Source organism: Chelmon rostratus, chromosome 3 (assembly GCF_017976325.1).
Source record: "Chelmon rostratus isolate fCheRos1 chromosome 3, fCheRos1.pri, whole genome shotgun sequence".
Classification (NCBI taxonomy): Eukaryota; Metazoa; Chordata; class Actinopteri; order Chaetodontiformes; family Chaetodontidae; genus Chelmon; species Chelmon rostratus.
Window position 1 is genome coordinate 2,950,104 of NC_055660.1, and position 27,986 is coordinate 2,978,089.

The 27,986-nt window shown below is 41.8% G+C and overlaps 1 protein-coding gene across 2 annotated transcripts; it reads left to right on the top strand.

Annotated features, from left to right (window-relative positions):
* Window positions 1–741: 741 nt before the first annotated feature.
* herc3 (HECT and RLD domain containing E3 ubiquitin protein ligase 3) lies at window positions 742–27,873 on the top strand. 2 transcript variants are annotated; one of them, XM_041933289.1, is made up of 26 exons: window positions 747–803; window positions 2,000–2,046; window positions 2,896–3,247; window positions 4,896–5,055; window positions 5,417–5,493; window positions 6,676–6,897; window positions 7,375–7,466; window positions 7,805–7,935; window positions 8,311–8,462; window positions 9,171–9,244; window positions 9,740–9,864; window positions 10,023–10,082; window positions 12,868–12,979; window positions 14,742–14,931; window positions 15,422–15,585; window positions 15,676–15,789; window positions 16,586–16,612; window positions 16,708–16,806; window positions 16,937–17,107; window positions 17,210–17,353; window positions 17,891–18,057; window positions 19,123–19,189; window positions 20,815–20,897; window positions 22,669–22,852; window positions 23,935–24,037; window positions 25,349–27,873. In XM_041933289.1, the coding sequence occupies exons 3-26, from the start codon at window positions 3,025–3,027 to the stop codon at window positions 25,555–25,557; spliced, it is 3,150 nt and encodes a 1,049-aa protein (XP_041789223.1). In that variant the 5' UTR covers window positions 747–803; window positions 2,000–2,046; window positions 2,896–3,024; the 3' UTR covers window positions 25,558–27,873. The 2 variants fall into 2 exon arrangements, with proteins under 2 accessions (XP_041789224.1, XP_041789223.1); XM_041933290.1 differs by lacking the exon at window positions 2,000–2,046 and having other exon boundaries at window positions 742–803.
* Window positions 27,874–27,986: the final 113 nt, after the last annotated feature.

The following is a 27,986-nucleotide window of genomic DNA, read 5'->3' on the forward strand; positions in this document are numbered from 1 at the left end:
TACAACAGTTATCTTGGCATAAAGATCTTCCAGTCATACCATAATCTCTTCATCAAACAGAATTGTCATTACTGAATAACTTAATATGGAGTCAATTTGACAGTATAGTCTTGCTCAGTTATACTGATTCTTTCTACTTCTTAGATAGATAGATAGATAGATACTTTATTCATCTCCGAGGATACATTTTGCTTGTTCATTGTTGCATTTTAAAGTTTGTGTCTGCAATCTTTTGATTCTGTTAAATGTTCTTTCTCTATGCAGTTTACAGTTAGTGTGTCTGTAAAAATATGCATGAAATATTCTACAAATAGATTAACTTCATATTTTTATGCATTATTATAAAAGTAACATTGCACCAAATGTGTTAAGGAGATGAGGACAATAAGATAATGTTTTTATCTATACAAATGAAGTATGTGATACAGTAAAATTGCAACGTTTGCAATAGTAATCTATGTAATAGGGGGAACAAGGACTCAGGCATGATTTAACCAATCGAGGTGAAAGCACCTCAGCAGCTAAGAGGCTCATGAGGAACAGGTGTACCTCGTCACTGAACTTCACCTGTATTCATATCACAGCATATCGTGTGTCACCTATAGTCTAGAAGTGATCACTAATCAAAACACAGAACGTTATGGGTCACAGGATTTATTGTAACACCTGCACTTCCTGATCGGGGTCCAATCGTAGCTTTCCTGCCTATTACGTTCAGTGACGTAGGCAGCGGTGACATTTCCTAGTTTGTTTTCTGAGCTGAACCGAAACCTGACGCCCAATTTCAGGATGCATCTGTGCAGGTAAACAGTCTATTTTCGTTTTGGATGAACCAGCCACAGTACGACAACGTTTTACTTATAATCCAGGCACCGGTTAAGTAGCGGATTTCTGTTTTTTCGTTTATTTAGCGATTAGTGAGAGTCAGCGATGCTGCAGCTTGCTAAGGTTAATTAGCTAAATGTTAACTATAACGCCTCGTGCGGGTCATCAAGCCGTCTGTTTTGGTACCGTTGACGGTACTGAGCTGTTTCATGACTGTGCAGATATTCAGGTACGCCTGCACACGGTGTTAATCACCGCTCCACATCGTATAGCCGGGCCACTCCTCTTCACTTTCTCCACAACAGCAAGCTAACGTAGCCTCAATGTCCTCAGATGATGAGGATGGACCAGGTACAGTTCACACCTTAGCACAGCTAAGTTAGCTACTGGCCCAACGCATTTCATATTCAGATAGTTTAAGTCTGATAGCAGTGTTTGCTAACGACAGCCGCCCACAGGTAACGTTAATAAACATGGATTCAAACTGTTTCCTATGAACTCAAAACCAGGTTTGGGGTTATAACAAGCTGCTATGAGCTGTTATAGAGTTATTCATGTTTTATTCGTGTTAATTCAGTGATGTCAGTGTGCTAACTGTGGTCGTACAGTCACTTTGTCCTCCACTCTCTCAGTATACTCCCACTTGCCAGGTTAGTAGGTGCACTCAGCTAAAAATATTGCAGTCTGCACAATGATGCCAGATGCAACAATACAACAAGCTGCCTTCCATCATGAAGGCTATGATGTTTGGTTTCAGCTGAAGCTGCAGAGGAGCTACAGACAGGCGTTGATTCAGCTTCAGGGTCATTGTTGTGCTGTATTGCATTACACTACTGCTACTAATGGTATTGATTAAGCCAAGTTTGTAGCACTTTTAAAAATCAGCTTTACAAAGGTCATACATAATAATAATAATAATAATAATAGTAATAAAATGGCAAGAGCCAAATAAGAAAAAAGACTGATATAACACCAAATACTGGCAGGTGTTCCATATGTTTAGTCCACCCTCTTAAATATGTAAGTTCTAACAAGAAGCAAACATGTCATGTCTATGAAATGTGAGAAAATAGTGAAACATTTCCAACACAAGAGCTTCAGTTGACATCTTCAAAGGGATTGACTGTTCTGACCAGCACTCTAAAACATAAAGATATTCAATTTACTTTTATAGAGGGCGAAGAAAAGCAGCAAATATTCACATCTGAGAAGTTCGAGAAAGTGAGTTTTTTTTTATTTGTTGTTCTTTCGCTAAAGAAATGATTTAAACAATTAATTTATTATCAAAGTATTTGCTGATTAATTTTCTGTCAGCTGACTGATTAATCAACTAGTTGTTTCAGGGCCAATCATAACCTTCGTAAAGGTCGGATCTATTACAGGGCTTTTGTATTGGACTGCTTTAATTATAGCTAGGTGTGCCAAGCAGTATTTGCAGGGCAGGTAGCACATTCAAGAATGATAATCATGTTCACAAATCTTATATACAGTGAGACAGACAGAGAGCACCTGTTCAAACAGGGGTCAGGTGGGCATCGATGGGATCAAATTGGGGTCATATGTCTAAAATGTAGCTGTGATTGTCCTTGGTGTGAATTTATTTGGTGACTAGTTCCATGCTTCTTTCACCTCTCCTCGTCTTTCTGACTCCAGATCCGTATCATGTTTGTTTTTTCTTATCAGAGTCACTGTATCATGTATGTATAATCAAGTATCTGTACACATACAAGGACTCTGACTGCGTTTTTCGTTGCTCTGGGTCTTGTTCTGCACCCCTTTGTTTATTACCCTTGGCGATCTCACTCAGTGACATGCATGTGTTGCATGTGGATTGGACCGCTTGGAGCTGTTTAAGCTGGGATTACACTGACAGGGTTTATTTAAACACACTGCCTGTTCCTGTTCCTGTCATACTGCTCGCATCATTCTCACACACAGCCACGCCCACCTCTAAACCCATCTTTACTTTATTTTTAAAGGCATCGGGGGTTCACACGTTGAGCACAGTGATCAGTGTGTGTTCCACATGAGGAAAGTTGACATAATTACCGTTTTTTTTGTTTCTTCCAGGCTTGGAAGTTACACGAAGAGGAGAAAGCGGGGCTGTTCTCAAGCCTGAACGTTTTTTGTCTTCCTCCATCTGGCCGTCACTCTCTCTGCCTCTTCAGATTGGTGCTCACCCCCTCTCCCCTCGCCACCATGCTGTGCTGGGGGAATGCAAAGGACGGACAGTTGGGTATTGGCGTGGAGAGGAACCCCATGTTTGAGCCAAGGAGCTGTCATGTGTTCAGTGGGAGGGGACTGAAAGAGGTCGCCTGTGGAGGGCAACACTCAGTGTTCTTGCTGCATGATGGTAGTGTGTACACATGTGGTTCTAACAGCTGTGGACAGCTGGGCCACGACAAACCAGGGACTTTCCCAGGTAAGCTTTCAGTGTGACAGAGTGTAGGTTTTTGCACTTCCCTGCAGCGGTAGCTTCAGTAGGTGTTTGCAGAAAGCTGCCAACTTCTCACCCAGTGCCACCAGAAGGATGACATTTGTGGTTCAGAGTGAAATATCTTGACAACTACTAGATGGATTTCTATAAAGTCTCATACACTGAAGGTCCCACCATGATTTTGAAAGTTTTGGATTTAGTGAAATATCTTGACAACTACTGGATGGATTGCTGTGGAATTTGGTGCAGATGTTCATGTTCCCAGAGGATTCATTGCACTTTTGATCCTCTGACCTTTAATCTATCGCCATCATCAAGTCAAGATCAGGTTGCCAAATACCTGCAAAGCTAATGACATTCCCCTCAGCCTCTGCCATACTTTGTGTTTAGTACCATTTAGCAAATGTTAGCATGCTAGCATGCCAAACAAAGATTATGAACAGGGTAAACATTATAACACTGTGACAGAGTTCAGCCCCACAGAGCCGCTACGTGGCTTTAGACTTGTTTAGAAATGACAGACTTGGGCCTCATTTCTTTTTTATTCAAATCTCAAACTTCCTAAGTGATTAAAATATATTAGTCTAAAACACATTAAACTAAAAGAGAGTGTCTACACCCCCTCATGTGAGAACATTTCTTGATGTTGTGGTTCCGACATACTGATTTTCTAGATAACTCTTTCTTTGTGTACAATTGGAGAAACTTTCTGAAAATGCAGTAAAATGTCCTTTGCAGGTCTTAGCAAGTTCAGCTGCTCTTTCTTTTACAGCTGCTAAATATCATCTCTCACATAGCATAAGCAAAAATGAGGCAATATTATAAGATTAATTTCACAACCTGTGGATTTTATTTAGTTGTTTTACACTTTGTAAATGCAGAGGATCAGTATATACATGTTTTTTTGTCAAAGTGGCTCCATTTCTGAGTGGATTCCACTGGGAACATTAGATTGCACCACAAAACCAATTCTAGGAGATTTGAAAGAGTCATATGGCTTGTGAAGTGGTTGCAGACAGTGGAGGGTCTGCGTTGGCATCATGTGGGTGGAAATTTGTGTTGTGTGTTACTTTGTATATGCATGTGGGTGAAGCTGTAATAACAATGAATAAATGCAAGAATCACTGCACCTTGAGCAAATAAATAGATCTATTCAGTAGAAGGTTCTTGCATACCTAAAAAAACCCTGGTGACAACCGTGTAGGATGGAAACTGCCTGCAATGATATCCCACACATTATATAAGCACTCACTTTGCTTCCTACATACATATATATACGTAAACTTTACTTTTTAATGTTCAGGTATGTTTAGTTAGTTCATTATGCATATAAGCCTTCAAAATGTAGATCGATGCTGAATAAACGTTTTAAAATCATGCCGCCATACAAGCCCAATGAATCCACTGTATCACCTTTATCATGTAAAGCGTATGTGACCACAGGTTTGGGTTGGCTTGGGTCTATGAGGGCGTAATGAATGCCAGGTTAGAACGTACCAAATGAGACGGCAGCTGGAAAATGAAAGATCAGCAGAGTAAATTGACCATATTGCAGTTTACAGCACTTGCACTCTCAAATCGATGCAGTGTTTTTGTCATGAAACGTCTGACGAGCTCTTCCTCCTCCCCACAGAGTTGGTAGGAGCTCTGGACACTCAGAAGATAACAATGGTGTCGTGCGGTCGGACCCATTCTATGGTGGTGAACGAGCAGGGTCAAGTGTTTGCCTGGGGGGCTGGTGAAGGGGGTCAGCTCGGCCTGGGGACGGCAGAGGCGGCTGTTCGGATCCCGAGGTGAGGGAGTAGCGTACCGTAAAGGAATGCAAGCTTTCAGCCTGACAGGAGGGAAAAAACACTGCAAGAAAATGACTTAGAAGAGATTTGGAGGATATGAGCTAGAAGGGCACTCATGCAATTAAAACACACGACAGTTCAAATAGTAGGGACCAATGCATCCAAAATAACAACACTATCAATGACTCTGTTCCTATGAAAATCCCAGTTTTTAATGTATTTATTCAGATGCAGTTAAACACCAGCTGCTGGAAGTTTTAATTGTTATTTTGAAGAGTGATATTGTTCTGCAGCAGTAACTTGAGAAATGAGAAAACTACAGAATATTAATTGTTTTTTTCCTTCGTTTTTTTTCTCACAGGTTGGTCAAGAGGCTGTGTGACCACCGGATCTCTCAAGTAATGTGTGGGAATCAGCACTGCATTGCACTTTCTAAAGGTGTGAAAGACACAATCTCTTCACAGAACACCAGAACACTTATACCCCCCCCCAAAAAAAATACTATACAAGCTGTAATTTGTTCATAATAAAATAATCATGATCAATAATCACCACAGACACATTAAAAGGAATCAGCTTCAGAGACCAAAGCTTGTGTTTTTAATATTTTACTCCTCTGAGAATACAGACACTGAAATGAAAATGCTGCAAAGTAAATATACGGCGCTAAGTAGTAAATTTAGATTTGGAACACAGCCATTGTCTTCATAGTTTGAGTAGGAAGTTAAGGGTCTTACGTAAAATGATGGATTCCACCCTGGTCACAGGGAGAAGCAGGCGGCTTTCTTGCTGAGGACCTAACCTGCAGAGGTGCAGTAATATTTAGTGAAGACAGAGAAATAGAAAAGATGATTGGCGTGGGAATATTCAGACAGGTGTCGGCTTTGACTCGAACAGGTCTCAGAACTTTGGGACGCTTTGCTCATTAACGGTGCACGAGCAGTGGGTGAGACGGTATGAACGACTGGTGACTCGCAGTTAAAACTGTGCATTTGTGATCACATGCAGTCACATACAGTAATTCCACAGAGGATATTTTTACACCCAGGGCAACCATGTGTTTGTCTGCACACAAGCTGTTTAAAGCTAAAAGAAGCTGCAATGTTTAAACGATCAGTAGCATGAACATTAGTGGAGTCACCAACATGGATGTAAAATCCCCACAAAGAGCGACTCATGATTTAAAACGAGTGGACAAACATTCAGGGAGTTCTTCTAAAAATGTAGCAGCATTAAAATCTGAGTTTAAGGCTGAGTACGTGTCATAAGGTACTGGATAACGGTGGGTTGGGGTTAGGCCTATAAACACTCCATGATCCTGGGTCAGCGTGGAGGACAGCTCATCGAGCTGGCAACGATCATTAGTTTGCCATCAAGATTCAGTTAAAAACATAAAATCTGACTTTATGCGCCACTGGGTGGAGCTAGTGAGCGAGGTGCAGAATGTCAGTGGCAGTTAAGGTTGAAATCAGGGCTGTACTTCTGTTTCTGCCCCTAACTGAGGTGGGATCCATAAGAATGAGGGTTCACAGATCCTGATAGGACCACATTACCACACAGATGCTCAATAAGTGTAGATTTCCAGTTAACTGCTCTGCTTCTCTGTCCGTTCCCTCTCAGATGGTCAGCTGTTCACGTGGGGCCAGAACACCAGCGGGCAGCTCGGACTCGGGAAGGGGGAGCCCAGCAAGCTGTTCCCTCACCCCCTCAAGTCTCTGGCGGGCATTCCTTTGGCAAAGATAACCGCCGGGGGAGACCACAGCTTTGCTCTCTCCTTGTCCGGAGCTGTATTCGGCTGGGGCAAGAACAAAGCTGGACAGCTGGGTCTCAATGACAAACAAGGTGAAAATCAGCTGCATAGAAAGAAGCTGCTGTTTCAGAGACATGAAGGATGCTTTTATATTTATTATTAGTATTGTCATTATTACACAGGTGCTTTTTGCAAATGACATCGATATGACATTGCATTTAGCGCTAACAGTATTGTTTTGACACGTCCGGACCATACGTCCCGTATTTTACCAGCTGTGGCTGCGTACAGGAAGCGGTTTGGTTTGTTGGTCGTAGGTGGCCGTGTTGACTGAGGCTGCTGTGGAAACATTTCATGCAAAATCTCTTTAGTCTTTCATATTTTTATTTTTTTACTTGACATGATAAACAAAAAAAACCCTAAAGCCACTGATTGGTTGCCTCTACAGTGGAGACATCGCAGTATAAGTGCAGTAGTCGCCTGAAGTCCGACCTCTCGTTTGTAAATCAAACCAGTCGCAGTGAAGAACGGTGTGACCTCGCTGTGGTTGTTTATGTTCCCTCTCACAGATCGTGCCGTCCCGTGCCACATCAAATTTCTGAGATCTCAAAAAGTTGTTCACATCAGCTGTGGAGATGAACACACAGCAGCTCTCACAAAGGTAAGAATGTCGATAAACATGTGCTTTTCAGTGAACACAGTCACACAATGAGCGTATCCTGCTGCGACAAGTAGTCCAGCTCTGTTCGCTGCTGCTTGCTCAGCTGCTGCAGAACTGATCAGGTAGTTATGCTGTATCACAGTGACTCACTTCTTGTTGCATGTGAATATATCAAGCAACGTGACCTTTATTGCACCGATTCACATCCAGACTGCCTCACCACGATTAATCATAATCCGCCACCTGACACACGTGGTCGTGGAGAAAGCTGACATTTCAGTTTGACCGACTGCATCGTGAAGCCACAACTACAGAGAAGTGTTTTCTCTCTCCGGCAGGATGGCGGCTTGTTTACATTCGGTGACGGCTCGTGGGGTCAGCTGGGTCACGGCTCCACCAATAATGAACTTTTACCCAGACGAGTGCTGGAGCTGATGGGCACCGAGGTGTCCCAGATCACCTGCGGCAGGTACGCTTTGTTCTAAACCTGTTTGCTTAACGCCGCTCTGTCTTTGTGAAGCTTGAGCTTTGTTAACTTTTTGTCAGTCAGTTATTGATTCAGCTCTTTGTTGATCTGGTTACTGGTGGTGTCTTATTGCGCTGCATTAAATTTAAAGGTATTTTTGTGACGCTCCCGTTCACACACATGAAGTGAAGCCTCAGCGTTAAAGTTACTGTGAAGCTGATACATCATCAACAAATCTAAGATTAAAAGATGACAGATTAGTTGCAGGGTGGTTGAATTATGTTGAACTCGACTGTAGAGGCCTCACTGTGTGTATGTGTGTCGAGGCTGGTTCTCTCCCTCTGCACCCTAAATCTTGCTGCTTCGTCCTCTTGTCAGGCACCACACGTTGGCGTTTGTGCCCTCCTCTGGCCTGGTGTATGCATTTGGTTGTAACAGTCATGGCCAGCTGGGCACAGGAATACTGGGGGATGCCAGAAGCCCATTTCCTGTCAAGACCAGTTTCCTGACTGGAAATTTCCAAAGAACAGGTGAGCCGAGGACTCTGCTCACTGTACAGTACACATACATATGACTGTGGAGCACATGGCCTGGTGCCTGGCTGCTACTGTGCAGGTAACATTTTCCATTCATTAGTGCTTGTAGTACGTTTTTAAAGAGGGTCCTGGTGAAATAATACTGTGACATTTATTGTTTAATAGATTTATTGTTTGTGACATGAAATACAAGCAAAGTAGTTGAAAATGTTCGTCCTAATTCACATTCATCCATTTTAAAGACCGACACACAGTCACATTCAGAGATCTCGAAACCAAAAGTGCCTTTAATTAGAGGGCTTAAATTGGTGTAATTAGCGAATAACAACCTGTTGCAGCTTTCACTCAGATGGAAGGGAAATGCCCCGTTAGCAGCAGATGAGCTGTGCTGCTGTACAGGAATATAACTGAGGATGAAAGACTGACTTAATAAACTGCAGTAAAAGCCGTGAGAAGTGTTTGTAGTCGTAGTTTGTGTGTTTGTGTTTCTAATGAGTCACAGGAGAATCTTCTTTAGTCTGGAATATGACTGTGGAAAGACTCTGATGCACTAATTTGAATCAGAGATGACACTTTAATGTGTTGCTCGTTGCTTGATGCATCCATGATATGTTATCCTTTATCTGTCATCACTGCTGAAGGTCAAGTTTATGTGGAAAGCATAATTTTAGACAGACTCTTTCTCTTTCCTCTCTTTGTTAGATTCAAAACAATACACAGTGACCAAAATCATCTGTGGAGGAGACCACAGTTTCTTGTTGTACGCTAATGAACAGGTATGTGATGAAGACTTGAGTCCACCTCTCTCTGTTATTATAATCATTATTATTGTTGTGTTTGCATGAGCTGAGGTCAGATCTGTCCTTCTAGCCCTGCTGACTGCTGTCTCTCCCCTCAGTTTTTACAGTTTTTCTTTAATGACACAATTCAAAGCATCATTTCAGCCTCACCGTCAGCACCAAACACGCAGTTCAGCGTCCCACCACAGGGGGGCATTCATGTCTGGAATATCACCAGCTCTTATACTGGAGCTGAACTGCATGTAGGACATTTGTCTGCTACAAATATCCTGCAGATTGTCTGGAATGTTCACTGATAAAGACACAGCACACATTCAGCCATCCCAGCGAAAATATTTAGACATCAGACGTGGCCCATTTATTGTATCTGCACGGAGGAAGAAGACACAACCCAGACTGACAAGACTAACAATCCTCTTACTGTTTGTGACAGTGCTGCTGTGTTGTCTGTGTTTGTCTTCCTCTCTGCAGAGTTTTGTCGCCCCAGAAGACTTCAGAGTGATTAATATCAATAAATCAATCTCCCCAATCAATCATGAAAGATTAATTTCATGGAGGTTGAAGCTGATGTACAACACGGATTCTAGTGTCACAAAGTAAGTCAAGCAATAAAAGTTCGGAAGCATTTGAAACGTATTAGATTGTTCTGTAAATCTTGGTGATATTTTCACACATCAGACTTGATTTCTATAAAACTCAGTTATATTTGAATGATGACTGTATTTGTTGGTCTGGTTCGTGTTTTCCTGCACAGCGACATCATTATTCAACTCTCCTCTACGGCTTGTTGGAACGCCAGCTTCTTGGACCAAAGGTACATAAACACCATGTTCACATGTAGTAATGCAAAGGTTTCAGTGGTGGAAAGTAACCAAGTACTCAACTGAAGTACTGTACTTCACTCCAAGTTAGAGGTATTTGTACTTTTCTGTTTTCTGCTAATTTATATTTATGAGAGAAATATTGCTCTTTATTCAGTGTTGCAGCAGAGCTGGTTTTCCTTCTGTCCCGTTATTATCTCACAACCCCTCAGATTTATCTGATGACCCCTTGGATTGACTCCACTGGACTTAACTGCTCCACCTCCACCAGCCAAAACAGTCAAACGCTGCTTCCACATCAATGAATCAGCATTGACAGTCTGCTGTTGCTATAGGGGCCGTTTTTCTGCTGAATGAATATTTAGACTTTTGATCATTTTTCTGATATTTCTGTACGTAAGTAGGATTTTAAATGACAAACTCATAACAAAGTATTAGTACTGAATACTGTAATGATTAAAATGGCACTGCAATGATTAAAATGACAATAAGAAGACAGAAGTACCCAGTGATCAATGTGAGGAAACTCACCTTTAAATCATTAAATAGTAAAAAGATAAACTGAAGAGCCTCGTGCTGGTTATGCAAGATTTAATGAAAGTAATCACAGTGCATGTTGTGTACATAACCGTGCTGTGTGGAAGGCACGTCCGCTCAGGACTTTAGAGGAAACACTGACATGCTGGAGGGAAAACGAGGCCCTTCGCAGAGGCTGCAGGCTGATGTGGACGACAGATGCTGGTTGGAATCAAACGTTTCTCTGTTTTCAAGGTCAGATGGTCAGAATAACTGTTAACTGGTTGAATTTGTAGCAAGCATATGAAGGTTTGCACAGTTTTTGCGAGGTCTACCTGTACCTGGTTTGTCACTGTGTGTGTGCACCCTCACTGCACCTGTGGGCTTGTTCCAGGCAGGTTATGACTACAGTTAGTACCGTCCCCACTGAGTCTGTCCTGCACACAGCAAATCACCACAATATCAAACCGGTGTTAGTGACAAACATCTCATTGAGTTTAATTAGAATGACTAATGACTGGCGTGCCATGCAGGCGTGTAAACCCAAACCTAACGCAACCAAAAACCACGAGGCTGGATGCACAGACTCGCATGTACGCTCGACTCCTGGGAACTGGTTCAGCAGGGACCTCACAGGGTCCACTTACTATCGCGGTGCATCGTCTTATCCCACAAAACGTGCTGACCGTCAGGCTGGAAAAGATGTTATCTGTCTGGTCACTGATGTCTGTGAGAGTCCAGATTTCTCTGACCGTCAGTCTGTGGAGGGAGACTCGTCAGCAGATACTTATCGTGTCCTGCGAGTGAACTGTGGAGGCCATCAGGGTGGAAATCAGACCTCTGAGACAGCATGACGTACTGAATACTGTTCTGTCTGCAGAAACAACAGAGACTCACCTGAGCTGTCACTCACACCGTCAGCCAGTTTTCTCCTGAACCAGTACTGTACGTTTACTCAAGTACTGTACTTAAGTATAACTTTGAGGTACTTTTTTATTTACTTTAAGCCTCTCCACTACATGCAAATATTGTACCGTTTACTCCACTGCATTTATTTTAAAGCTTTGGTTACTAGTATCTGTGATCAGATCCAGATTATTAATATAAAATATGATGAATAAATAAATTAAGATGTATTATAAAATATACAAGAATATATATTTTTGGTGTTGCACAGTTTTTTTTTTCCTTTTAACTAACCTGCTTCACTGTTGATCAGATCTACTGCAGACAAACATTAACTACATGGTGCTGAAATGATCACCTCCAGTGAGTCTTAGATGACTGATTTAAAGGCTCTATGCAGTGTTTTACCCTATATCGAACTATTTTGCAAACCATTTTAATGAATTTTCCACAGTTCCAGACATCCATGTGTTTCTATGTGTTTATTAATGGACGACAACTAATTAGGAGACTAATGACGCTTGCTTGAGTTGTGTAAATAAGTACAGCAGACAGTTCATTATAAGTCTGTGCTTAATAGTGAACCATGCAATGATAACATCAGACTGACACAAATGAATGCAGACTTGTTCACTGTGATGCTTTAAACAAGTCAAACAAGCTTCTGCTACAGTTTCCTAATTGATTTTTATACCAAATGGAAACGAAAGCCAATGGCTGCCTGGAACTGCAGGAAAAAAGCACCATGAGTGCACCAGTTAAACTGTATAAATGCCTTCAAACACAGTCACTGAAAATATCAATTAAATTAAAAATGAACTGTAGTCAGGGACCTAAACCCTGTCGTCATTTTCATTGTCCTGCTGTTACATGCGTACCCAGAAGTGCTCGAGTGGTTCTCAGAATGCAGTGGCTCAGTGCTCAGTGTGTTTTCTGCATCAGTGTTTTTTGTTTGGCCAACAGTCTCCACAAGATCAGATCTGATGTGTTCGTGTTATGGCTAAATACAACCTCGGTGTAAGAATGTGAAGGCTTACACTGTAAATAGCTGCTGTCCTTCATGCTGAGGGGTTTTGTTCGCTTTGTATTCACCCCCCCGGCTGAAGAGGAGATCTGCTCGGGGATTGACTTAAATACCTTCAGGCTGTGCGTTCTGTGTGTGTTGAGAATTAGCACATCAGTGAACTTGGCTCACGGCTGACCTTCCCCTCGAACAGACTGCTGTTTAATCCAAAGTAACGCGTGCTTTTAACATCCAGGCTTTAGCGCCAAGTCCCTGAACCCGAGCTCTGACCCGTTTTTCTCCCGTGAGACGTCAAACGTAATAAACACATATTCTTATGTTTGCTTTCTCAGCGATGATGCCCACTTCAAAACCAACCCAAAGATCCCCGGCATAGATCTCAACTCTGTCAGAATGCTGTTCGCGACGCTCAGCAAACCGGCTTTCTCTGGACTTCTGGAGCAGGTATTCACTAACGGTGTTTGTTCTCTTTCAACTCCCAATTTCCTGTATTCCACGATCATAAACATATAGTTTATAATGCTTCTTATTTTTGCTTCACTTTCCTTATCAAGCAAAAACAGAGAAAGATAATGGTTGTAAATCTTCATGTAGCTTTAACGTCCACAAAATAAGAAATACCACAATCGCTGTTCGCTGCTTGGGGCCCCGCTCCGTTTGAGTCAGCTGATCTGATGATGGTGTCGTTAACTCGTTTTGGTGTAACATGACAGGCCTTCAGTTCTTCAGAGGATTTTAGCATCTTTCAGCTCGTTGTTTTGGTTTTACTGTTTTAGTTCACTCTCACTGATTCTGAAGCTTCTTCTCCAGCAGTAAAATAAATCCACTGTACTCTACCTGTCCAGCACCGAACAGCAGACAGACACAGTTAGCATCCAGCTGGTGAACGCTGTGGAGCATTTAGCAGTGAAATAGCCTGATATTTTCCACAGGAGGTGGTGGAGACCAAAGCAGAGCTAACATCTAAATGGCTTACGTTCATCAGGTGGACACAAACATGACTCCAAATCAATGCTCATGTTGCTCTGTGTGTAGATAGGTAATCGTTGGGAACACATTCACTGTAGCATAGTCAGATGTTGTGTTTACTGCCCCCAAGTGGCCAAAAAATAAATCACTGAATGTGTTTAAAGCAGCTGATGAAGAAAAATACAAATCTCTGCTGATCATGGCCTCGGGGATTAAAGGTTGCCATGGAGAAATGTGCTCCTTTCAGAACCTCGATTTAAATCTAAAACAATTCCCAAACACAAAGTCACGTTACGAGCCGTTTGTTTGCATGAACATCACACAGTGGAAAGTGGTTTTTGATTTTCAAAACTGTTGCAACATTGTTGTTGTTGCACGGCGTTGGCTGGATTTACAACCCGGACTCCAAAACTGTTGGGACTCTGTGTGAAACGTAATAAAACAGAACACAATCATTAACAAACAAACGAACCGACAACAGTTTCCTGAAGTATTGAACTTGCTCCATCCTCGCTGGATGCTCCTTTCGTACCCAATCATGATACTATCACCTGTTACCAATCAACCTGTTTACCTGTGGAATGATCCAAACAGGTGTTTTTGGAGCGTTCCACATCTTTCCCAGTCTTTAGTTGCTCCTGTCACAACGTGTTTGAAACGTGTTGCTGCGTCAGATTCAGGATAAGCAGATATTTACAAAAATCAATCGTGTTATATTGCCTTTGTGCTGTTTTCAGTTGAAAATGGATTCTCAAATCATCACATTGTGTTTTATTTATGTTTTGCACAGCGTCTCAAACTTCCTGCAGAGAAACATCTGCGTGATTCATGAAAACTGGGCTCGTTTAGAAAGTACATCATGTCCTGCTGCAGATGGATAAACGGCACAAGCTGCAGGACTGAGTCATAACCTCTAACATTAGCTCGGTAATGTTAGGTTTGGGGTTTGTGCACCTCAAACCAACATGAATTATAATCTGTTTGTAGACCAGGGCCTCGCTCCAAACCACTAAAAGCCTCTCCCAAAATTTAGTGACTCATATTTTTATTCCCGCTGCCAAGTTGACCCGAGCGGAACAGAAAAAATATCCCATAAATCGGTTTGGTTTAGTTATTGATGTTAACGAGCACATCATAGTGCGCTATAAATGCTGTGAAACAGTAAATTATTTCTTTGATCTGCTTGATTATGCACACAACACGTCTCCTCTCTCTCTGCGTCCAACCTTCTGTTTAGGCCAGCAAGAGTTTTGAGAGTCTGTTGATCCCTCAGCTGCCGCGCTCCCCTCCTGACGTCGAGGCCATGAGGATCTACCTCATCCTGTCTGAGTACCCGGCCCTGCAGGACTCCAAGAACTACATCCGCCTCACTATCCCCCTGGCAATGGCCATCCTCCGTTTAGACGCCAACCCCAGCAAAGTATTGGGTATCATACTTGCAAGCGCACACAGTCACGTCATTTGAAATGAGCTTTGGTAGCTAATAACACAGAACATCCTGTCACGTCAGACAATGTGGCACCACGTGACGTCGCACCACATGAACCTGAACTCGTCATATACAGTGGCGGCATCCTCATCCGCATCCTCACACAGCCCGGCTGCTGAAGAAGCTTTGATATTTAAAATCAGACGTTTTCTCTTTGCTGAGGTGAAGTTCAGTCGGTGGTGATCGACCTTCAGCGTGAGAGGAATCAAAAACAAAGACAGGGATTCGCACACAGAAACAACAGCTCTGCACCAACCGGAAACTTTGTGCTGTTTATTTAAACGCCAGTGATTTTAAAAAATGCTCAAATAAACACTATTCAAGCTGCTTCACGAATCCGTATTAGAGTGAATGTTACCTTCCAACACTGGTTCATGTTTCGTATCTGCTCTGTAAATGAATTTGACCTTTTCTTTCTGTGCCTGCAGATAACTGGTGGTGTTCCGTGGACGGCAGCGTTTTCACCAGGATGGTCGACATGTACAAGAGCATCGTCGTGTTTATGCTAACGGGGGGCAAGACGCTGCTCGTGCCGTTGTTCTATGAGAACTACTTTGTGGCCACGCTAAGGCTGCTGGAGAAACTCCACAAGGTATCCACACGGTGCAGTCTGAGCTCCTAATCCGTGGGCCGCTGAGTACGTTTCCTGGAGCTGAGGCAGCTGTTTGTTCCCTCCCACCAGGTGAACCTGAAGGCCCGCCACGTGGAGTACAACCGCTTTTATATCCCCGACATCACCAGCCTGGTGGACATCCAGGAAGACTACCTCAAATGGTTTCTGAGTAAAGCTGAGATTGTGAGTTCTGACGTTGTTTCACTTCCTTGTTATTCGACATCTGTTGAGTCTGCACGCACACACACACACACGCACACACACACACACACGCTCTTAACTCACGTCATCCTCAGTGTCTGTAGAGACAGTGTGACTTTTTATCCATAACTGCTTTAGGGTGTGTCGCTGTTTTCCAGTTCCTCCATCCAATAAGTGTTGAAGTGCACAGACCAGCTCCATGACTCTTTGTACACTGGGGGGATTTTTCTGTCTCTGTGTCGGGGACAGACGGGGCTGAAGACGACGTGTTGCCCTCCGTCCATCCGTCCTTTTCATTCTCATGAGATTTCTCAGGAAATTCAGGGAGTTTCTTCAGATTTGGCACAAACGTTCACTTGGACGATGATGAACTGATCATCATTTGGAGGTCAAAGGTCACTGTGACCTCACAAAATACGCTTTTGGCCATAACTCAAGAATTAATATGCTAATTATGACACATTTTCACTCAAATGCCTCAGAGGATGAAGTGATTATATTTTATATTTAAAGGGTTGAAGGTCAGCTTCACTGTGACATCATGATGTTGTGCAGAAACACTTTTCTGCTCATTATTCGGCAGCAGAAGGCAGATTGGGACCAATTCTCACGACATACTGAACTGGTGACTCTGATCTTGAAACTGTGCTGATTGTACAGATGTTCTGTGCTGTCTGTACTTCACTGGTTGGTGGAGGCGATGATTCTACTTTAATGTTATTTATTAATTTAATTTCAAGTCATCTGAAATGACTTTGCTTCCTGTTCTGTCTTCCAGAAAGTGGGATCATCGTCCCCTTCACAGGTACTAGATTTAAAGATCTCAAACATCTGGACTGACGTGTTTCATTTATTTGACCCTGTGAGTGCAGTAAGTGTGTTCCCTGATTTTCCCTGCAGAGTGACTTTCCCTCAGTGAACCTATGTGCCTACCCGTTCATACTGAACGCTCAAGCCAAGACGACCATGCTGCAAACAGATGCTGAACTGCAGATGCAGGTGTCTGCCGGTTTCATTCAGTTTGATCATTGATTTGGGTTTAACCTTGAAGGTTTTATTTAGTTTGCAGTTAAATAATTGTTGTGTCTTTTCTTGCTTTCTCCCACCTCAACCTGTCCCCGTTAACCAGATGGCAGTAAGCGGTGCAAACCTACACAATGTCTTCATGCTGCTCACACTGGAACCCCACCTTGCGAGGAACCCCTACCTGGTGCTCCATGTGCGCAGGAACCATTTAGTAAGTGACACGCTGCGGGAGCTCACCATGTACTCTGATGTGGACCTCAAGAAACCGCTGAAGGTGAGAGCTACGCCGGAGCTTTGGAGGCAGCCGTGGTTCTTATCCACGTCCTGTTCCACAAACCTCTGCACTGTGTGTGATCTGCTCATCTGCCTCCCCCAGGTGATCTTTGACGGAGAGGAGGCCGTAGATGCAGGTGGAGTAACTAAAGAGTTCTTCCTGCTGCTGTTAAAGGAGCTGATGGATCCTGTTTATGGGATGTTCACTCATTACAAAGAGTCCAACCTGCTGTGGTTCTCAGACAAAGTGAGTAACACACAGCCCTGTTACTGTTGTAAAAATACTCCACAGACGTTTGTTTCAGCTGCTAAACGTACACACAAGTATTACAGTCTAGAATTATCCAGCTTGATAGTTCAGGTCCCTGCAGGATCTATTATTCCTTTACACATAGACATGCAAATTAAAAGTGTGTATTTACTGTATTTGTACAGTTTGAGCACGTTAAATTGAATTAATTACCCATTTCCTGTCAGGGACAAGCTCACCACACAGAGTTCGTTTTTAAGTCTGAGCTTCGGATCAAATGTTTTTCCAAAAAGTTTCAGTTTTCAGTTTTTTTGTTGATAACAAATCAGAACTATCATCACGCTCTAATAGGTCAGAATCCAAAAAGCATTTAAATACCTGATCATGATGAACGTTGGGAGTTCAGCTGGTATATTTGGGTTTTTAAGCTTGTGGGGCGTCAGGAGTAGTTTAAGTTCATCACATCTGTTGTTTGCTCGATGTCAGGCAGCGACATCTGAGAGGAACTCAGAGAACTTTCTGGTTTGTTTGCAGTGTTTTGTTGAGCAGAACTGGTTTCACCTGATCGGGATCATCTGCGGTTTGGCCATCTACAACTCCACGGTGGTGGACCTCCACTTCCCTCTGGCTCTCTACAAGAAGCTGCTGGATGTGTCGCCGACGCTGGAGGACTTCAAGGAGCTGTCGCCCACCGAGGCCCGGTAACGTGTCCTCTGAGCTGTGAGGGAGAGGGAAGGCAGAGCTCTGAAGCAAACGAGCCTCAGGAGAAAGTCTTTGTTACTCCACAAACGAGGCTGAAGCAACAGTCCCAATAACAAACACACACACACACACACACACAAAACTGCTCTTGGAGCTCGTCATCAGGGTGCAGCAGCGTGTTGCTCGCTTACATAACCAGCAGCAGTGAAAGCGGTGCGCTGGGAAAAGCCTCCTCATTGATCCGAGAGCAGGAAGCACCAGCATTTCCTCAGTGCCTGATTGTGTCCAGCCGAGTATTGATTTTCGGATTAGTCCTCTTCCTGCAGAGCCTGCAGTGTTGCTATCAGACACGAAGAACATCCTGTGTCTGACAGGTTGACGGCCTGAAGTGAAGTGAAGGGAGAAGATTGTTTAAAACATCGTGTGAAATGCACGCGCTTAAAGTTGTGATAAAGGCTGTTTGAGATCAAGTTAATTTGTGTTTTAGTATTTAAAAATACGGCAGAATGAGCATCATACTGGCATGTGATCCTTTGCCATCGCACTTCTCTGTCCGTCTGTCCTGAAAGTTGGTGGTAAACACCCAGCATGCTCTTTGCAGGAAAATTAGCCTGACAGCTGCAGGACAAGCACAGCTGATCTCTGCTTTTCATTTTAAAAGTCAAACAGGAACAGATTGAAACCTGGGACAGCAGGTGAATGTAAGAAACTGTCTGATAAGGTTTAAAAACAGACGTATGATCCCACTGATCTGCAGGTATTTCTGAAGTGAAGAAGGTGGGAGGACTTTATATCAAGGTACACGTGTTCACCATTATTATTAGCATGCACATCGGTATCATATTGGCTCTTTATTAGTTATTATAAAGAGCTTTCTAATGCCTTATTTTGGGGGTTAGTGTTAAGATCAGCAGTATTTATTGAAGAATGTGGCATTTAAATGTTTTATATTAACTAATAAAGAGCCAGAATGCTGTTTGCATGCTAATAAGCAGCCAGTTAAAGGAGACTGTGTGGACCTTAATATAACAGCTGTTTTTCATATGAAATGTGTTCTCCTGCAGGAGTCTACAACAACTTCTAGACTATGAAGGAGGTGATGTGGAGGAGACGTTTCTTCTCAACTTTGCTGTGAGTGAAACCTTCATTAAGGCCAACTTTAAGGATGAAGTTTGATTTTTCTTACTGTCAACAAATCCCGACAGATGGCGTCCTGGACCGGCTGGACCAGCTTTTAGCAAAGGTTACTCAAACTGGAGTACAAAGTGTGTTTGTCAGGGACTATTTTCAGTTGCGGAGTAACACACGTACAGTGTCCATGTATTTACAGCAGCAGGATGACGATACTTGGAATTATTAAAAGCAGCTAATGTACTATTATGCTTGATGAGTTAAAAACATCACTAATAGGCTTCTTTTTATTGATTTGCCCACATTAAGCATCAATATTACCATAAACAAGACGGTTTTTAATGGTGCTTCACTCATACACAAATCTGATATATGGCCATATATTTAAATGACATATATAATATCGGTGTCCCAATATGTGAACATATATTGGTACATATATCTCTACTTATATTTCTACATATTTGGAACATATATTTTAAAATATTACAAAAATGGCCCCTTTTATATATGGAACATATATGTGGCACATATATGTGCCAGCAGTATATGTGCTGGCATATTCAGCACATATATTTTTCAAACATAGATGTCACATATATTAGTATAGCATCAATGTTGGTATATGAAATAGCAGTATATTGCTCATTATATGTATTTGACTTATATGTCAAAATAAGCCATTTCCATACATAAGTAATATATGTCATATCTTAATATTGCAAAGATGGCTACCATCATATATGATATATTCAAATATGACCCATACATTTCTCCGAGATATCTGTGCAAAGGGGATGCTTTCTCTTACACACTTATGGGCAATATGTTTGAACATTTACTTTTGAAGGCATCACAAAAATCCATGAGCTACATACATGTTTGCACATTTATACTGTAATGTTTGTCATTAAAATATGTAGACTACATGTTTGTAGAATTATTCTGACGTGCAAAGAAATATGTAGACTACATATTTCAACATGTATTTTGGAATATATGTCATAAACAAATATCTAGACTGAATGTTTGAGCATTTATTCTGAAATATATGTTCTAAACAAATACCTGGACTACATATTTGCACATTTATTCTGACATATATGTAAAGAACAAATATCTAAACTACATATTCCAACAATTATTTTGGAATGTATGTCAAATACAAATATCTAGACTACTTACTTTACCATATATTTTAAAATATATTTCGAAAGCAAATATCTGTTCTACATGTTTGCACATGTATTTTAGAATATAAGTTTAAAGCAAATATTGCAATTACATATATGTACATATATCAAAATATTTTGTCAAATATGTCACCTATATGTACATATATGGCCATATATCAGATTTGTTCGAGACTTTTTTTTTTGTTGTTGGCATTGATCCCATTAAGGCTGCTATCAATACTCACAACAACTCCTGGACAACAATGGAGCTCTGCTGCTCAGATAAGATGTATCAGACTTTGGCAGCACAGATAATGTGGTTTGTTGAATCGATTCATTATTGGTTTTTATGGGATGTATTGACAGTAAGAAAAATAATGTTGGATACAACTGTTTGATTGTAAGAAAATCCTCCACATCCCGCTGATGTGTGTTGTGTTCACACATCAGATCACCAGGGAGAACTACGGGATGACGGAGGTGAAGGAGCTGATACCTGGAGGAGAAAGCATCAGCGTGGACAGAAACAACAGGTGAGGCAGCAAACGGCTCGTCTGAGGGAGCGGTCCGGCGTCCTTCGCTCCGTGTCCCGTTTGAAACGACCTCGTCTTCTGAACATTTTAACGCTCTACACTCTGTTCCTGCTGGAAGATAAACCGACGAGCTTTTATAATAGATTTTTTCCAGCACGGAGATTATCATGTGCTCTCACAGCTGGCAGCTCGTGGCCCTTTGTCCCGTCTGAAGGTCATGTTCTCTGCTGAAAACACACAAAACACAGATTGATTTTGGTATTTAAGCACGGCGCAGCGTGTTTTCCTCCGTCATCAACACCCTGTTTCCTCAGCCCGTCCTTGTGCTGGCGGCATTGATTACAGTGTTGCGTGGAGGGGTCCTCGGGGGACTTGTGGTTCGGGCGGTGTCAACGTGTCTGGCTGCTGGCGCTGAGCAGATGGCGAGAGCGGCAGTGACCCAAGATGCTCCTGCAAAATCCCCTCAACACCCAGATATGAAACTGTCATCGCAGATATGACAGAACACGGTCGTTGTTGGTGTAAAACATCCACAATCACACACGCTGACGGAGGGATTTAGCCCGAAGGTTCGTCTGTCAGACAGATGATTTGTCTGTGTCACACTTAAAGAACATCCTGTGTGAGTTCGCTTTGTGGGTGTGATCTGTTGTGTTGGGCCGTGTTGGTTCACAGGGTGTGGTGTGAATATGAGCACTACGTTTGTATACTTATTGAAGTAGTACTAGTACGTGTGCTGCTCTGTTATAAGAAGCTTCTGCAGCCCAGTTTACTTCTTTAAAGGACCTGATATGAGAATGTGACACAACTGGAGTATAATCCATATTCAATACTCTGTTCATTTGGTTGCAGTCTGTAACTTCACAGATAGATGCCTCTAAATCCTGAAGTCTGGACCTTTAAACTCAGTAAAACAATATTCTTGGAGCATCTTGCTTCCTTATTGTCTAGATTTTCCTGTTTTAACATGTTGTGGCTGCAGGTAAAACATCGAGTCATCATTTCTGTGTGATGATTTCACTTCTGATGATGATGAAATCTGATGTTTGGAATTTTAAATGGTTCATGCTGGAGTCGGAACTGTGGAGTCTGTTTTCCAGAGAGAGGTAGAAGTTAACTGTGGATATCTGATCTGATGCCCTTCAGTGCACCAAACACATGCAAACACATGCAAACACGAAGGGTTTTGCAGGGAACGTCTCATTCTGTCAGATGAATTTAAACTCCGACCTTTTGTCTGTGATGTTTCTGATGGTTTTTGCTCGTACATGTTGTTTATATCTTTCTTTCTTACACTGAAACTCAGGTCTGTCCTGCAGAGCGATCCTGAAATAAACAAGAACATTCTGCTTATTTTTGTTTAATAGCAATCAAATGAATATAAAACAGATAAGATACCAAATAAGCCCAGTTAATAATACATCAGTGATACATATTTGGTCAAAATTTCATATCTAATGCAAATATGATGTTTTTATTGATTTAGTCCACTTGATTTTAATCTACCTGAGCGACTCCTGCAGTGTGACCTCACAGTCCGATCAGGCCGAACATGAACTCATGTGAGCCTGGAAAAAAGCACACACACACACACACACACACAGATACAGACACAATGGAGGAGGAAGTGAGTGTTTACAGTCACACCTTGAAGTCTGAATAAATAATTTCCTTATAAACTGATTTGTGAGGATGCAGCTGCTGCACAGATCAACTTAATGACCTGAGTGTTTACGTCATCTGTGCGTGCGTGTGTGTGTGTGTGTTTCAGGAAGGAGTTTGTGGAGGCCTACCTGCTCTACGTGTTCTCAGACTCGGTCAGCGAGCAGTACTCGGCCTTCTCCTCTGGCTTCCTGAAGGTGTGCGGGGGGGAGATCCTGTCGCTGTTCCAGCCCTCCGAGCTGATGGCCATGGTGGTCGGCAACAACAACTACAACTGGGAGGAGATGGAGAAGGTCAGCGTGTGGTTTAATGTTGTGTTTGTAGATGCGTGTGGAAACATTTACTGTCCTGCAGCAGAGACTCTGAAGCATTTCCTGTTCATGGTCATGTGACTCTGTTAGAGGTTTGTTTTACTGGAATGAGTATGAGAGATAAAGCTAGCATTTAGCAGACATAATGATTGCCATCTCACTTTAGCAAGTTTGGCACTTTTGCTGACCTGGAAATAAAATCGTTAGTTTTGCAAGTATTTGGATAAATTAACAGTCAGACATACATTTGGATTGAAGCTTTTACGATCATCCTAAAAATCTCATGGTGGCGCTACCGGGAAAGTCAGAGCAACACCAAAGTCTTTAGAATACAACCTCAGGGGACCATGAATGTCAGAACAAAATGTGGTTTCGGTCCATCTATTTGAGATATTTCACTGAATAAGTGAAAACTTTGACCTGCTGTAAGATGGAAATATAAGCATGGATACACAGTGGGTTAAAATTCTTAACAATGTACATTTAGAATGAGTAAATAAAATCCTAAAATCGATGTAATTAATTACATTTTGTGCCTTTTTTATTCGTATTAGTTCAGTCAGAAACATCTGTAAATGAGCCAGAATTAGACTAAAAGGTTAATGTTCATCTGTTGATCCTGACCAGGTGGCAGATGTTAAAAAGGCCCCTGAAACAACACATCCAAGCAAACAACACAGTTTAAAACACAGTTTAAATGATGACGAGACTGTTGCCTCATTCTGTGGATCTGAACGTCGATGGGATGCCTCGGCTTCACATACTTCACTGGTGATGGCAGCTCTTGTGTGCAGAGGTCCCTGTTGTGCAGATTACATCACATCAGTGGGAAAATCTAACAGGGATTGTTATGTAAGATATCACAGGAATCAAAGCAAAAATGAGGAACTGTCTGAATTTGTGTATGTTTCTTATGCAGAACTGCAAAATGCAAAGACAGATGTTCGTCTCTGAGGAATTTGTTTCTCCTGATTAATGTTCGTGCATGTCAGTGTCAGAGAGAAAAGTTTCAGTCATGATCAAACAGGGAAAATCTCCTCATCTCCACATCTTTCCCTTTGCAGAATGCCGTTTACAAAGGGGAATATACAGCCACTCATCCCACAGTCAGACTGTTCTGGGAGGTTTTCCACGAGTTCCCTCTGGAAAAGAAGAAGCAGTTCTTATGTAAGCATTCAGTGCCTCATTGCTCAATCTGCACGACACTTTAATTCTCATGCTCTCACCCTCAGACTTCTTATAAATACTGTGATAAAGTGCAGGTTATTCCCACATGAGACTGTAGTGCAGGAGCAGAATCTCCACACACTGAGCCGAAGCCTGAACATGAACATGGTAAATGTTTCACTGCAATTAAGGAGTCACTCCAGTGTGGTGGGAGGTGAACGAGTATTAGAGCAGAATCCACGTTTCAAGATGCAGTAAATTTGTTTTTTTAGCCACAGTGAACAAACTATCACCACCATCCGGTTAATAAGAAAAACAGCTTTGTTTTCAACTTCGTAACAATGCATTTTTTTTTTTTTTTGGATAATTAAATGTTTTTTAAACTGTTTTATTAGTTTAAGACATGAAGAACATTTAATTCATCAGTTTATTTTAAATTTTAAAAAATTACCAAATATGGAAATACATGGTTTTCTCATACAACAATTCAGGTTATATTTAAAGGTTTTGAACTCAAATAGCCTTCATTCATTATTGTATTTCAGTAATTCTTATATGTGTTAGAATATCTCATACATATTATATATATATATATATATATATGTGTGTGTGTGTGTGTGTGTGTGTGTTTAATACATTCAAAAGTGTAAAAGCGACAAGTTGCGTCTTTAATTGCGATTAAACAAGCAGGATATAACGTGGCAGTGACCTTTGAACGCAGCCTGGTAAGCTGTTTCCAGTCTCCAGTGTTTATGCTAAGCTAGCTCACATGGTCGCATCGGGTCATACTGTGAAAAAAAAAAAATCCCAGTTGTCATCACTTGTTCTCATTTTGATTTTCAACGTTTGTCCGTGGATCATCAAGCGAGCAAAAATGGAAAAATTAAACTGTGTCGCTATTACATAGTCTGTCCACTAGAGAGCGCTGACAAGTCTGTTCTTTAACTGTATAATGCCCTGATCTTTAGGTATCTTGGTCACAAGCCACTAATCACCAAATTTTAGAGGATCCTTTCAAAATATTTGTTTATATAAAAAAAATAATGTTGGTTAATATTGCTATCAGATCCTTTAAAACTCTGTTATTAATATTGGCCTGATGAGATCCTTTATCTGTTGGGCTTTAGTTTAAAGGAGCTCAGGAGGGAGAGCGGGTCACCCACAGATCACAGGGTTGGATGTTTGATCCCCAGTCTCCCATCCCACAACCCAAAATATGATAAAATAATAAAAATACAGGCATTTATCATTTCTACAGCTGTTTGAGCTCAGCAACATTTTCACGCCGTCCCCTGTGTCTCCTGCCTGCAGTGTTCCTGACCGGCAGCGACCGGATCCCCATCCACGGCATGGAGAGCCTGCGCATCGTCATCCAGTCCACCACAGCGGAGGAGCACTACCTGCCGGTGGCCCACACCTGCTACAACCTGCTCGACATGCCCCGCTACCAGACCAAAGAGATCCTGCGCCGCCGCCTCACTCAGGCCGTGGAGCAGTACGAGGGCTTCAGCCTGGTCTGAGCAGCTTTAATGCACTTTAACAGCAATACGCCACCAGTCAGTGTCAAAGAGTGTGATGGAGGACTCGGTGACACAGGGAGGTCGCTCTGATTGTTCAGCATCTTGAACCTGAAAGGTCTATGTATGTAAATGCAGAGTATTATTGTTTTCGTCGCTTTGGGCAAAGTTTCTCAACCCTTTTAGGACCATTTGGAAGATGTGCGATATTTATTGAAAATACATCACGATTACAGAAAAATGGGATCATAAACAGTTTGGGACCTGAAATCAAAGACCAGAGAAGGTTGAGAAATGTTTGCGTAGTTTTATTTTTGTCTTTTTTTTGCACAGCGGCGTATTTTATATTCAGCTCCTTAAATTCTATTTTTCACCTTTTCAAGAGTTATGTTATTACTTTGAGACAATATATCTGCTTTTTGTTACTTTTGATTTGTTAATAGAGTGGTTATTTTTTGACAAAATTAAATTGTATATATAAATATAAATATATATGTATGTAAATAGCACTTTGAATATAATCTTTACCCTGGACACTGGGAGGAGTGTTTGTCCGCTGATCCTTTTAACTCTGGACACCAGCATGTCTTCTCTGCCTGAGCCTGAGGGACAGCAGAGGAGATCAGCAGGCAGGAGGCTGCAGGATGAGACGCGGTGGTTATGGTTTGCAATCCCTCTTTTCCTTTCGAGCTGTGGATCACAGAGCAGCTGACTTTGTCTTGAACCTGCATTCAACAGTGTTGCCTTCTACAGCGAAACCTACACGAAAAGCTGACTTTTACAGTTATTTTTAATGGTTGTCGTCTGTGTGCATGTTCTTGGAGTGAAAGCAAAACCCTGATTGTCATTTAAACGTTTGACATTTTGGAAAATGCGTTTATGAGCTTTCTGGCTGAGAGTTAGATGATAACAGCTGGTTAGCTTAGCTTACTTTAGCACAAACAGTGCAAACGAGGTGAAACAGCTAGCCTAGCTCCGTCTTAAATTAATACGTTATATCTTGTCTGTTTAATATGTACAAATATCAGAGTGCAAAAACGATCATTTGTCATTTTAAAGGGCATTTTTTTGGTGAGGACCGGTGTTAAACCAGATTCTGTGACCAATAGGCCAAAGTTTTGTTGCCACCCACCACAAACGTTTATTATGAATGTATTTTATTTTCTGGCCTCCCTTGATTTGACAGCCTAACACGGTGCAGCCGTAGTATTTAGAGAGGGTCACAAACGTTGATCGACATTCAGGTCGTACAATCTAGTGGGAAAAGAGCGTAACACCTCTAACTGACTGAAGTCTGGTTGCCTGGCAACTGCGCAAAAGCCCCAAAATAGTCCGGCACATGACCTCGTGCAAAACAGCGAATTGTCGTTTTTCTTTGTACGGATGAAACTAATGAGATTAACGTGTTAATCTGTGAGATTCAGAGTTGATCGTTGTCAGATTTTGTAAACGCTGCACGGAGCCAGACTAGCCGTTCCCCCTGTTTTCAGTCTTTTTTGCTAGGCTAAGCTAACCTGCTGCGGGCTGTAGCTCCATATTTAACATTAATGCTACGTCAGAAAGGGAATGCGTGTGTGTCCTCAAATGTCCTTGAAAACTTAATATATAATCGTTAAAATTAGTAACTGTAATTAGTTTGTTGCCAAGTTGCATATAACTAAAATGTGACATTTGTGGCAGGGTGACAACGTGCATATTTAACAGTGTGGGCAGATGAACTATCAAGTATCTAGATATAAAGTGAATCGACAAACCGCATCTATCATGTCACTCGTTCCAAAACTTGCCCTGATGCTGTGTTTATTCCTACAGTCGAACCTCTTACTGCAGAATGATGTTGAATTAGGCGTGAAGTGTGTGAAACAGTCTTGCATTTCTATATTTTTGATATATTTCATACATGACGGTGGTGTAAAAGCGACGTCAGACAGTAAATGACTTGATGTGTCCTGACTAACGGGTCACACTGACACATCCATTAAGCAATAACAAGCTGAACAGCCCAGTAATGTAGTGAAACTCTGGGTTATTCTTCTAAAGGTCTTAAACACTGGACTCTTCTGAGATGTTTCTTGGGACAGTTCATCCTCTTGCTTAGCTCTTTACTGCATGTACACACACGTTCTACATGTTCAGTCAGTATTAGTCTAATTAAAGCTTATTTCTCCTGCAGAGTTTAGTCCTATGCAAAGGTTTGTGCAGCCCTTGACTTTTTTGCACCTTTTAATGTGCTACTGGAAATGTGATTTTTGCATATTTGTCTGAAATCTACACAAAGCTCTCTGTTCCAGCCAACTTTTGAAATAAAACAATACAGTGTAAAAGCACATTTCCTGCATGTGAGTGTGTGTTTGTGAACTTGCTACATAGTGAGGGCCAGGACACGTTTTTAACCAACAGAATGAGGACATTTTTGGGAAGCGTTAAAATGA

Excerpts from the sequence above, each read along its gene's own strand:
- herc3 (XM_041933290.1), top strand. The coding sequence starts at position 3,025 with ATGCTGTGCTGGGGGAATGCAAAGGACGGACAGTTGGGTATTGGCGTG. Across the intron at positions 7,467-7,804 it reads ACACAGCAGCTCTCACAAAG|GATGGCGGCTTGTTTACATT; the intron begins GTAAGAATGTCG and ends TCTCTCCGGCAG. Across the intron at positions 9,245-9,739 it reads TGTTGTACGCTAATGAACAG|AGTTTTGTCGCCCCAGAAGA; the intron begins GTATGTGATGAA and ends TCCTCTCTGCAG.